Genomic DNA, 13,497 nt, shown 5'->3' with positions numbered 1-13,497 from the left:
TCGGCAGCTATAGTCGGCCCGTGTATGGCCACCTTTAGATTATGGTCAGAGAGGGGGAAATGTACTGACCAGTGTACTCTACTGTAGTCATTGTTCAGTTAGGTAGGAAGCCTATGCACAGTATAAATAGTGCTTGTGCCAGTGCTAGAGCAGAGCTAATGCCCTCTAGACCCTTGTGGTAGTTGCAATATTAAAAATGTACTGCCCCCACGGCGGACATCATAGTGCTCAAAGGTGCAAATCAGTATGCCATTGGGTCCCCTGGTACTATCTGTATGCAGTGCGGCTTGGGATAGGTTATCCATTATGGGCACACAAAGAGTAATTCATCACAGTGAGTTCGGCTTCTGTTTACTATTAAAGCACATTTGGTAGCTAAGGTCTTCTGCAGCCTTGGGCCATAAAAACACATTAGGCAATGTAGCTCCTGACCAGAAGTGAAGATTCTACCAAGTGTCAGGAAAAGCCAGTAACTGAGCAAATACAGGTTATTTGTGAAATAGCAAACACGTGAAGCTGAACCTGAAAGCACTCAAGTGTGTTCATATTCATTGATCAGAATCCCTAAACCACTCTTTCAAACAAGAGTCAAAAGAGAGTGGGATCAGATTGTCACACGCCTGATCCATAGTAATGAAACCAGCTGGGCTAGCTGTAACTTAGAGGGGGTTTAATGGAGCTACAACAACAATAAAGCAGAACACTACTTCCCTTCTTATAGTAACTGTACTACATATGCATAAAGGGGATGGTGCAAATGTGCCTGGTCCAGTCCCTAAGTGTGCTGTGGGATGTTGTGATTTAAAGTGTCTTATCCTTGTATGATGCTGTTATACTGACCCTGTGTGGCCATTATAAGGTTCTACACTTTTATTTCTTTACGTTGTATTTGCACATTGTCTTACTATGCTATGCTTAAATCTCTTGAGCTTGCTGTCATTTTATGTTATCAACAGATACAATAGATAAGCATTTATATTTTAAACACTTTATTTATTTGCTTGCTTATCCTTGCTTTTGATCTTATGCAGAATGCAATATAATTAGACATATATTGCTGTCTTACAGGGATGACACCAGTTGCAGATGGCAGCATACTTTCCATTTGTGTAAAAAGAAAATAACCTGCATGTTGGAGAGTTTTGAGAGGACAGCATGGGAAGAAAAAACTGCAAGCATGTTGAAAACATCAAGATTTTTAGGGAAAGTGGGAAGAGAGGGTTGAGTATCAAAGAGAACATAGACTTCAATATTTAGTTGGGCTTGGAAAGTTGCTTCAGGAGGTATTTCAAAATTATGTATAATATTGATTCATTACTTGTGTATATACTAAAGTTTGTATCCAACTTTAAATAGAAATTCAGAAACCTAATACATGTACCGGTATATATACACGGGTGTACATATGTGTATCCAGGTATTCACAAAAAATATATCAGTATATACTGTATATATAGAATGGATATATTTATTGCATGTTATGAATACTGAAATTACCAACATTCTCCAGCTGCTTTACTGTGTCACTTATGATACTGGGTGTTACTCCAAGATTTAAAATTCCCTACCCTACCTGCAAAAACTATTCAAGGTGACTGCAACATTTAGCAGGATTTATGTTTTGCTGCACACAATTTTTCCATTTGACCTAGGAGTTTACTTCTCTGATAGGAAGCTGCACTGAAAAATCTTTGTTGGTTCACTTACTTTGGGGCTTGCCTTAGAATCTGAGAGAAAAAGCCCACCACACTCGAGCACAGCACAGCTTTCTTAGATTTCCTATGTAGGCTAAAGCACAGTGTCCTGAAGCAAGATGAAAAATATAATGTTCAGAGCTGCTTTTCATTGGAGGTAGCTGCATATCTATCTCACTCAGCCACAAACCCATTAAAAACCACTGTCATGTTCTTTATAATGCAGTTTTAATACTATACTACACTGTGTGCATTGCAAATAATTCATTCTACCATTTAAAATGTTATTCTCAATCCAATAAATGTATTTTTTTTGTTTATTAGACATGATCCTGCACTTTCAAAAATAGCCAGAACAGCACAATGCAAGTCTTTTCAGATAGGTGTTACTTCACCTATTCAATCCATATTTCCCAATAGTGAACCACTCAGCTTTTGCCTCTATTTTTTCTGCTTGGTTGCTATTCTCATATCTATTACTAGGCATGTGAGCATTTTTAACAATGATTATGATTTCTGAGTGTATATTGATCTATTTAATTCTGAGCCTGAAATGTTCTCCAGCCTTCAGGTAACCTTCTGTTTACAAGAGCATGGGGGAAGTCTAGTATGTCAAAACCCACTGCATCATTGTATATATGGGGTAATGTTCCCGCTGTCTCTCACTGTAATTAATGTATATATATATATATATATATATATACCAAATCAAACACAACCAGCACCAAGGGTCTTGTGGTTCAAACAAATATTAGTGTATTATAATTGCATGTACAACCGACGTTTCGGTCCCTTTTGGGACCTTTTTCAAGGTTGAAAAGTCCAGGACAGGATGATGGCAATTGTAGTCTGTTCAGACAACCCTCAATACAGCATTTTAGATACACACCAAAGACAGACCAAGCTATATTATGCAACAGTTTTATGTTCTGGTCTATGATGTCACTTTTATTGCATAAACAGAGTAATGAGCGCTCAATGTAAGTTTTTTTTTTTTTACACTTAATACTGGGTAACTTGTACTTTCTGAACTCTTGCCCAAAGCGGTTACTTTGTAAGTAACACATTAGTCTTCTCAAATGCTTCTCCTGCCCTATTGGGCTTTCCATGATGTTAAAAAGCTGCTGGATATATCACACTTTTTGGTGCTTGTAAATCTTTTTTTGTATTTAAAAGTCTCTATGTTCAGTATTTATTTTCAGACACTATTGGTTATATTGGATTTTACAAGAAAACAATGTCTTGATCTTGAAGCTTATCACTTATCTACTATGCAAATATCATCTCTACTTGAAATTGTCAGCCCCATAGCTAAACAGCTTTTTATATTACTGCAGAGAAAGAGAACTGATGTATTTAAATGTTTTTATTCTTATTAATCATTGTTTACATACCGAACCCTTTCATTTTTTGTGTTACTTGCCCTTTGGTTTGTACATTCTGGTAATTTTTACAATTATAACCCTATATTGAGTTTTCTATCCATTTACTGTACAACCCCATAAGCTTAATAAGTTCATGCTTCATCTGAAGAGATTTGTAGATTTGGGGTGCTGACAATATTGGAGTGCTTCTCACTTGCTATTCTAATCAAGAAACTAATGACCATGTCTTTGGCCTTATTGGTTTCCATATTTTGCTCCCGCGAAATCTGCATGCTAATCTGCTGTACATTGTTCATAATAAGTTCTGAAGCCATAATATCAGTTGCTGATGTGCTGCAGCTCATATCCATTATGTATTGCTTGTAAAGTTCAATAACTTTGCGTTCCAAGTACTCATTAAGCACAGAGTTAGAGAGTGGCTGTTGATGTTGCATAATACTTTTATCCTTAATGCTGCCTCCTTTCCAGCAAGAAAAGTCACCTTTGCTTGGCTTCTTCTTCATGTCATTAGCTGTGGCATTTATAGATTCCATAGTTGGTGGTATTTGGGATGACTCTAAAAATGGACCTTCACAAAAATCAAAGCTGTGCGTGCAAGTCAAGTCAGTGAGTTCAGAGTTCATAGCCATCACTTGATCGCCTGCAATGTGAAGATCATTATAGTCTATACACATATCTTTGCAGGAAGATGGAACCAAATATGTTTCTTTGCTTGAGTTTTCATAGCCAGTTATTGCTAAGGAGGGTGATGTATCCCTTTCAAGCATCAGGTTGTCAGTTCCTCGCTGTAATTCACTTGTCTGTTCTGTATTTGTTGTAATTCTCCTTGAGTGGACAGTAGGATTACGCCTTTCTTTGAATGCAAACTTGCTGAAAAATCTCCTGCTTCTTGTCTCACATGTGGAAGAGTAAGTTATATTGCATACAGCACTCAGTTCTTTTGATGCATCTGCTGTCCTGTTATGACTGAATAGATATGTGTCATCTTCATACCACTGCTGGATTCCATAAAGATATCCCTCTGAGAGCATACCTGTTATAACACAAAATAAGTTCAGCAACATCAATTCACAGTCCATGGGGCTGATATACTTACCCACGAACGGGTCGAATGGAGTCCGATTGCGTTTTTTTCGTAATGATCGGTACTTTGCGATTTTTTCGTATGTTTTGCGATTTTTTCGGATTCTTTACGAATTTTTCGTTACCAATACGATTTTTGCGTAAAAACGCGAGTTTTCCTATCCATTACGAAAGTTGCGTAAAAAGTTGCGCATTTTGCGTAGCGTTAAAACTTACGCGAAAAGTTGCGCATTTTTCGCGTAAGTTTTAACGCTACGAAAAATGCGCAACTTTTTACACAACTTTCGTAATGGATACGAAAAACTCGCGTTTTTACGCAAAAATCGTATTGGTAACGAAAAATTCGTACAGAATCCGAAAAAATCGCAAAACATACGAAAAAGTCGCAAAATGTTCGTTTTCAAGTCGGAACTTTTCCAATTCGGGTCGGATTCGTGGGTTAGTAAATCAGCCCCCATCTGTTCGTTGAAGAGTAGCTAGAGAGTTTATGTAAAGGGCTGTCACGCATTATTCTTTATTTTGCTTTCATATTTTTGCGTGCAAAAAATGAGGTAAATACATACAAGTTTTTCCTTTAATTTCTACTTTTAGCTTTGGTGAAGGTATAAAAAAAACACTGTTGCAACCTTTATCACCTTAGAATCCCTACTGTGCGGGTACTGTGGCCTAGTGTTCATGAAGCATGCTCTTTTATTTCTAAATTACACTGTTTACATAGCAAATAATTCACTCTACCATTTTAAATTTTATTCTTGAACCAACAAATGTATTTTTGTAGCTGTAATATTGGTGTGTAGGCAGCCATCTCAGTGCATTGGGCCTGAGTCTGAGCTTTCAGAAAGAGCCAGCGCTACACATTAGAACTGCTTTCCGATAACCTATTGTTTCTCCTACTCCCATGTAACTGGAGGAGTCCCAAGCCGGATTTCATACTATTGAGTGTTATTGTGATATCTACTGGGAGCTGCTATCTTGCTGCCTTCCCATTGTTCTGCTGATCGGCTGCTGAGGGTGCTGATATCTCTCCAACTTGCAGCCCAGAAGCAAAGTGTGACTGAAGTTTATCAGAGCACAGGTCACATGGCTCTAGCGCCCTGGGAAATGAAGATTATGTCAAGCCCATGTGAAATATTAAAATTAAATATTAAAAAATCTGTTTGCACTTTTAAAAAATGGATTTCAATGCAGGATTCTGATGAAGAAGCTCTATTAACTGATGTGGTTTTATTTGGTTTATTTTCTCATGACAATATTCCTTTAACAATTACAGGTGCCACCCTTGATGTACTAGCCTACACAGAGGGATACCAGGAATGTATGCCAGCATACAGTAAAAATTCCCTTTGCTTATAAGTCGCACCAGAGATTTCTTTCAAATAGTCTTTAATTCTTGTTTTACAGTGTCCTTAGAAGCAATCGTTTGAAGATGAAACATAATGGTTTCAGGCTTGTTTTAAAAATATCACTTTTTTATGCTCATGGCCACCATGTAGTTTCGGTTCTGCAGAAAAGAAAATGTGTATTTTTTGGGCACCTGCTTGTTTTGAAAAAAAAAAAAGGGAAACAGCTTTATTAAGCTCTTTTTAGAAATACTATGCAATAAAGATTCACATTATCTAAAATGGTAAACAATGGGGCAATTTTTACTATGGTCCACTGATCTAACAGTAGAGAACACACCATGTTTCAATGTGTTTCAATACCTTTGCTACAAGCAGCTTTTCTCTATGGAACAGGATAAGTTTAGTTGTTGTTAAGGAGCTATGGGCATATTATAATAAATTATAACACATTTTTAACATCAAAATAACGTGTAAAAACGGGTGTGAGTTAAAAGTGACATTTAATAATAAACCTGGATAATTGACAATGGCATTTTTTTTCTTAAAAATGCTATTTTTATGTTAATCTTAAAAATATATAAAAATTGAAGAGCAAGGATAGGGTATTATACTGGGATGCCAATATGTTTTTCCCTGAACTGCTGCTCCTGTTTGAAAATAAAATTGCATTGGTCTTCCAACCCATCATCCTTTTAGTATTTTCCAAGGCTCCCTTGTGGATTCTGCAGACCTGTTAAGTTGGGCATACATACAATAGTAAAAATGTGCAATTTCACTATACTCTGCATGTTGAAATGTAGATAGTCACAAGGAAATAGGACTAGAGGCTTAAATAGCTCAGTAATATGGGGATAACCTGTAGCTGGTGCCAGATAATTTTCAGATGTCAGCAAAGGAAACAGACTGCTGAACCCAACCTACAAAGCTTCCTGTGGCTCAGCCAGGATCAGTAGCCAGTTAGTGCAATGTATCTGTTCTAGACCAGACAGTTCCTAACCTAATACATTGGGCCAGTGCCTAACTTTTGGCACTCCCAGTGTGTTACCCTTTCCTTGCACTGTAAAGATATATTATTTTTTTTATCAGGTTCTCAATTAATTCAAGCTGTGAATACATTGTAAAATTTGATTACATTTTTTTATCATCTTCACCTTTTGGCTCTCCGGTTCCTTCTGAGTTACAATTCCTAGCAATTACTGGCACACTGGCAACATGTAAGGCCTATTTACTGATGTTGGTAAAGGTAGTTTATCTGTGCAATTCATCATTTTTCCCCCTATATAAACAAAGTATCACAAACCTGCTGACAAGTGTACACAATATAATGCAGGTGCAAAATTACATATTATTGAATGCCATGCATTTATTACAGGAACATGTTGGATACAAGCTAACCCATATCCTGCTTAAGGTACTTAGATCCTATTACAAATTGCTTTTAGCACAAAATGCACAAGGCTTCCATCTGTTAGCTTCCTGTGGTAAATTATTTTATATGTAAGACAGTGAGCCCTATTTTTTGTATATAAATCCACCATTTAACTTATATCTGGTTAAACTGTCAACTTATATCTTGGTAAAAATCCAGCCTGCTATCATGTACAGAAACATCTAAAATCACAAAAAATTGTCAGAACAACATTAAACAAAAAATTGTGGGTTTACCTACTTTTTTCTTATCTTATATAAAATTTGAGGAGATGGGGTTAAAATGGCAAAAACAGTTGTTAACATCAAAAACGTACATTTTGGCAGAGGGCGGTGAAATAATTTCTGAAACTTAAGTGTCAGAAATATGTGAATTTGGTGTGATTATTTTTTGGTGCAAATAGACATTTTGATCCACTTTTGTGTAAAATCACGTGTTTTAATTCCCCCAGTAGTTGTGTCCAATTGGATAAACAGTAACAGTGACCTATTAGATGAAATGCAAGTCAACATTAGATAAAATCACAGTGCACATCATATAGACAAATTACATAGCAGTATCAAAGTATTAAAAATAAGTAGCACAATATTTCTTACCTGCTTGTTTTAGGCCAATATAGCTTTTCAGTTGGGATCAGTTAGAAATGAATTACACACAAAAAATGTCCAAATAGAGCGTGCAAGCAAATACGTACAGCCAGGCTTTCTTTTCAGTGGTTGTAACTGAAGGGGCTGTTTCTGAGGCAAGATTTATAAGCCTTTACTGATTACATGACAAAAAAAAGTGATACTTCCTCTTTCCCTCTAAGATGAAACTGAGTGGTTCGCCAGCATTTTGATTGTATTCTCTTGATTAAAGCTCAAATGAGATGCAAGAATCTATCAGTTTTGGAGGTGTACAATTTTTGTAATATGCAGAAATATTAGAGTCACACATATATAAGGTATATAAAGGGGGGGATGTAAAACTGCAGAAAAAGTAAATCAACCAAACCTTGACCAAAACCAATTTGAAGAGACATTTTGACATAGCATTTGACATAAAATTGTCTCCTTCCATTGCACAGTATAGACAAATGAGTGGAGCCTTGCACTAAATCTCCTAATCAAGGTGCACCCTATGCCAGGGGAAGAAGGGCCTTTTGCACTGCACTTAAGATAGGTGCAAATGCTAACTGAGCAGAGCCCACTGTGCATCCTTTAACACACAAGCATTTCAGACTGATTTTGCATAAAAAAGCCCAATGTGCTCACGTTCAGACATACCTGTTGTCCTGTGAATACTGTGCAGTATTATGCTCTTTATTACTTACATTTTCTAACCCAGCATTTGACCTTGGCTATGTAACTCATAGCACAGTAGTTTCAGAAATAGCTTGTCATGCTAAATTCAACATTCCAGCTAGGCTTCCGGGGTATCTAGGAGAGCAAGAATACCTAAGTCTATCACTAACTGGAGTTTAGTGAAGCCCTACATGACACGCGTGATTCCATAATACACAATTTTAATATGCCACAGGGTGCTTGGACAACGAAAGCTGAATATCCATGTTGAAATGCTAGTTTGCTGATGTAAATGTTAAGATTTGGCAGGTCATCTGCCTGTGGATGGCCATCCCCGATGGGCCTATCCGAACTATATCTGGTCTAAAATTGACCAGATCTCGATTGGGCAGGTTTGATTTTCTGTTGGACTGGGAACCGCATTGGCTCATTGATGCGGCCCTCGGTCTGATGGCACCAATACCCGCCAGTTTAATTCAATCGTTTGGCCCTAGGGCCAATATTAGCCCTATTCAAGAGAAACCCGAAACAGTGAAGCCAATCTCACCTCAAACCTATAAGAGCAGCAGATGAGCATGACTTGTCAAATATAATTAACATAAAGCCAGGACAAAACAAGGTATAAGTTTTGAAAAGGTCAGTAGAAAAAATATGCTGACATAAATTGCTTTTATTTTTACCAATACAATTAGGAATGCATGAGCATGAGAACATTTACTGAAACTACAGTTATACTACCTTGCCCTTGCTGGAACTTCTCTGCTCACCAGATTTTGGTTTCAGCAGTTCACAATCTGTATTTGCCGTATCTTAACTTAATATGTAACTAATACAGATCATAAAAAATTATATGCAAGCAAAATTGTAACCCAATCCAATGCCACTAATACTAGTAATATGATCATCGCTTTTGTTTGTTACACCAGCATTGCCATCTTGGGCACTTTTTTTTATTATTAAGTATAATAATAATTAAAAAGTTGCAAACAAAGTGATGATCATATTACTTGTATACGTGGCATTGCTTTTAATGCTGCTTTTGCATCCATCTGAGCTATGATTATTTAAACGTTGTGTTTGACTTGTTTGTGTCCGACTTCATGGTACTACTAGTCCAAACTCCAGACAGTGTCAGAGTTGTTCCAAGTTTCTAACTCCCTGTGCTGATAGCTGCCATATGAGCAACTTACATTGGAGAAGTATCCATATTAGTAAACTCAGGGCCCGATTCACTTAAGTGCGAAATAACGTGCACTAAAAATTTTACCGCTTCTTAATTTTGGCGACTTTTCGCACGATTCACTATTAGTATACTTGCGGTATTTCATGCGATATCCTTGTCGCGATAAATAGCGTGCGTGGTATTTTCCGCATGCACGCTATTTATCGCATGCGCTAATTGTCGCGACATTACGCACGCGACAATCGGCAGCATAAAAATGGCAACATTTTGCCCTGGGAGAGCACAGAGTGCTAGAGAGTTGTTGTATAAATGTTTATTTGCAAAAAAAACCCCAAAAAAACAATAAAAATATAAGTAAGAAAAAAAAAAGTGCTAGAGATAATAAAATGGGGGGGGGGGGGGCATTTAAGAATATTTAGCCAAATACTTAGGGGTCTGTTTGCTAAAGTGGCTTAAATTAAGTTAGAGATTTTAGACACAGAATAAATGGCAAATATGTTATGGGCACTTTATTAAACGGGGACAAATATAATATTGCAATTATTCTGGCAACAAAACATTGGATTGGCAGTTATCACACTCGCCAGAAAATACGCTACGTACTAATTAACGCAAGTTTTACTATTCAGCAAAATGGGCTACAGACAAAATTGTTGGCAGAATATTTGCAAACATTTAACCCATATAGCATATTGATGCTGTTACTGATAAATGTAAGAGTGTAGGGGAAACTACATGAAAGTATAGAATACCATATCAATGAAGGAAAAATAATGAGACATTACTCAGTTCCAAAGTATAAAAATATAAAATTTTACTATTAAAAGAAAAAAGGGGGGTAAAAAAACTTAGGGCTTGCTGCCCTTGAGTTCTCGCATGTCCCTCTGGAGTTGATCCATCTCCCCCCGGAGCTGGGCCAGCTCGGCCTTCATGTTGGCCAGGTCCTCCTGCATGTATGGTCCCGCAGGAGAACCTGGCGCCCATCGCTTGGCCTGGGGGGAGTCCGGGGCCTGGGGGGAGAACTCAAGGGCCTGGGGGGAAACTGGGGGAGGAAAAAAGGGGGGGTGTCTGGGGCCTCGGGGGCATATTCGGCCTCATGGTCCTGGGGCCTCTGGGGCCAGTTCCTGGGCCTCTGGGGCCGGAGGAGGTCGGGCCTCTGGGGCCGGAGGAGGTCGGGCCGTGGGGGCCGGTAGAGCCTGCTGGGCTGGTAGAGCCTGGGGAGGAGGCGCCAGCTGAAGTTCTGTGAAATAGTATTGCAAGATGTTATTTTGTGTAATATATTATATATATATTTATATACATTCATACACCATCATAAATAACGGGGCCCCTCACAACAACATTTTTTGGGCCCCCCTCCTCCCACGCCCCCAATGGCCCCTCCCCCTGTGAACCCTCACATCAATACAAAGGACACACAGACATTGTTAGCCAGGGCCCCCTAAAACATTTGTGGCCCTTCCCCAAATGACTCACACTATGGGCCGCTCCCTGCTGCTTCCCCCCTGCTTTAAAATTATTTATGCATATGTATTTGAAAATAGATGTGTATATATACAGTGGCTTGCAAAAGTATTCGGCCCCCTTGAACTTTTCCACATTTTGTCACATTACAGCCACAAACATGAATCAATTTTATTGGAATTCCACGTGAAAGACCAATACAAAGTGGTGTACATGTGAGAAGTGGAACGAAAATCATACATGATTCCAAACATTTTTTACAAATAAATAACTGCAAAGTGGGGTGTGTGTAATTATTCAGCCCCCTGAGTCAATACTTTGTAGAAGCACCTTTTGCTGCAATTACAGCTGCCTGGCTTTTAGGGTATGTCTCTACCAGCTTTGCACATCTACAGACTGAAATCCTTGCCCATTCTTCTTTGCAAAACAGCTCCAGCTCAGTCAGATTAGATGGACAGCGTTTTGTGAACAGCAGTTTTCAGATCTTGCCACAGATTCTCCATTGGATTTAGATCTGGACTTTCACTGGGCCATTCTAACACATGGATATGTTTTGTTTTAAACCATTCCATTGTTGCCCTGGCTTTATGTTTAGGGTCGTTGTCCTGCTGGAAGGTGAACCTCCGCCCCAGTCTCAAGTCTTCTGCAGACTCCAAGAGGTTTTCTTCCAAGATTGCCCTGTATTTGGCTCCATCCATCTTCCCATCAACTCTGACCAGCTTCCCTGTCCCTGCTGAAGAGAAGCCCCCCCAGAGCATAATGCTGCCACCACCATATTTGACAGTGGGGATGGTGTGTTCAGAGTGATGTGCAGTGTTAGTTTTCCGCCACACATAGCGTTTTGCATTTTGGCCAAAAAGTTCCATTTTGGTCTCATCTGACCAGAGCACCTTCTTCCACATGTTTGCTGTGTCCCCCACATGGCTTGTGGCAAACTGCAAACGGGACTTCTTATGGTTTTCTGTTAACAATGGCTTTCTTCTTGCCACTCTTCCATAAAGGCCAACTTTGTGCAGTGCACGACTAATAGTTGTCCTTTGGACAGATTCCCCCACCTGAGCTGTAGATCTCTGCAGCTCCCCCGGAGTCACCATGGGCCTCTTGGCTGCATTTCTGATCAGCGCTCTCCTTGTTCGGCCTGTGAGTTTAGGTGGACGGCCTTGTCTCGGTAGGGTTACAGTTGTGCCATACTCCTTCCATTTCTGAATGATCGGTGGAACAGTGCTCCGTGGGATGTTCAAGGCTTTGGAAATCTTTTTGTAGCCCAAGCCTGCTTTAAATTTCTCAATAACCTTATCCCTGACCTGTCTGGTCGTTCTTTGGACTTCATGGTGTTGTTGCTCCCAATATTCTCTTAGACAACCTCTGAGGCCGTCACAGAGCAGCTGTATTTGTACTGACATTAGATTACACACAGGTGCACTCTATTTAGTCATTAGCACTCATCAGGCAATGTCTATGGGCAACTGACTGCACTCAGACCAAAGGGGGCTGAATAATTACGCACACCCCACTTTGCAGTTATTTATTTGTAAAAAATGTTTGGAATCATGTATGATTTTCGTTCCACTTCTCACGTGTACACCACTTTGTATTGGTCTTTCATGTGGAATTCCAATAAAATTGATTCATGTTTGTGGCTGTAATGTGACAAAATGTGGAAAAGTTCAAGGGGGCCGAATACTTTTGCAAGCCACTGTATATATATATATATATATATATATACAATAGGAAGTGCTGGGAAGCTGCACACCATAAGGAACAATAATACCTGGGTGCCTGTGGCAAAACAAAATCTAGACAGGCATGGGGTGACGGCACACACAGGATTTTCACAAGGAGTCACAAAGATGTGAAATAATATTCAGAGGTTTATTGTGCCCAACGTTTCAGTTCCTCACTGGCATTATGGTTGAACGTGATGGACGTATGTCTTTTTTCAACCCAACTTACTATGTTACTATGTAACTTTCATCATCCCTGACATTTCTTACATTTGTACCTTTAGTTCAAATTACTTGCTAAATCTTTTACTGAACGTATACCGTAAAAGCATAATAAAGTACAATAATTACCTTCCGCAATTTCAGCTACCAGTTCTGGGCTCCTGCGCTTCAGGTCGGAACCACAGACGCTGGAGCTGGCAGGGGTCCACATCAAGGGCAAACCCGGCGAGCAAACCCTCTCTTAGCTCGCCCAGGATTGCCCTCTTCCTCTCGTGGACCCCTAAGTCCCCCAGCGGCGGGTCATTATATCCTGCACGCAGGAGCACGCTGATAATGTAGCGCCTCTCCCCTGGAAGCAGATCAGAAACCCCAGGCATGGTCCTCTCAGTTTGGTGGCTGCAGGCTCAATGACACAAAATGGCCCCAAGTCACACATGTCATGAGATATTTAGTGCGCAAAAGTTATAGTGAATCATGCGATCGTATTCTTTTCAGTGCGGAAATTAACGCATGCGCTAAAACTAGCGCGTAAAATACCGCATGCGAAAATGGCGACTTATCGCACGCGATAATACTATGGTGAATCGCGCGCTAATTATCGCGACTTATTTAACGTAAAAAAGCATGCGATCATTTTTATCGCACTTTAGTGAATCAGGCCCTCAGTGTACCGCATTGGGGACCGCA

At 39.4% G+C, this 13,497-nt stretch overlaps 1 protein-coding gene across 1 annotated transcript; it reads right to left on the bottom strand.

The window, feature by feature from the left end:
- Window positions 1-3,045: 3,045 nt before the first annotated feature.
- cxorf21 (chromosome X open reading frame 21) lies at window positions 3,046-7,632 on the bottom strand. Its single transcript, XM_031897002.1, has 2 exons — window positions 7,531-7,632; window positions 3,046-4,112 (listed from the first exon to the last, which is right to left on the bottom strand). The coding sequence occupies exon 2, from the start codon at window positions 4,108-4,110 to the stop codon at window positions 3,211-3,213; it is 900 nt and encodes a 299-aa protein (XP_031752862.1). The 5' UTR covers window positions 4,111-4,112; window positions 7,531-7,632; the 3' UTR covers window positions 3,046-3,210.
- Between the last annotated feature and the right edge of the window lie 5,865 nt (window positions 7,633-13,497).

The sequence above is a fragment of the Xenopus tropicalis genome, chromosome 2 (assembly GCF_000004195.4).
Source record: "Xenopus tropicalis strain Nigerian chromosome 2, UCB_Xtro_10.0, whole genome shotgun sequence".
Taxonomy (NCBI): domain Eukaryota; kingdom Metazoa; phylum Chordata; class Amphibia; order Anura; family Pipidae; genus Xenopus; species Xenopus tropicalis.
This window is presented reverse-complemented; position numbering and strand designations above follow the sequence as displayed.

What these genes read in the sequence shown, in the direction of transcription:
- cxorf21 (XM_031897002.1), bottom strand. Translation starts at nt 4,110, where the DNA reads ATGCTCTCAGAGGGATATCTTTATGGAATCCAGCAGTGGTATGAAGAT.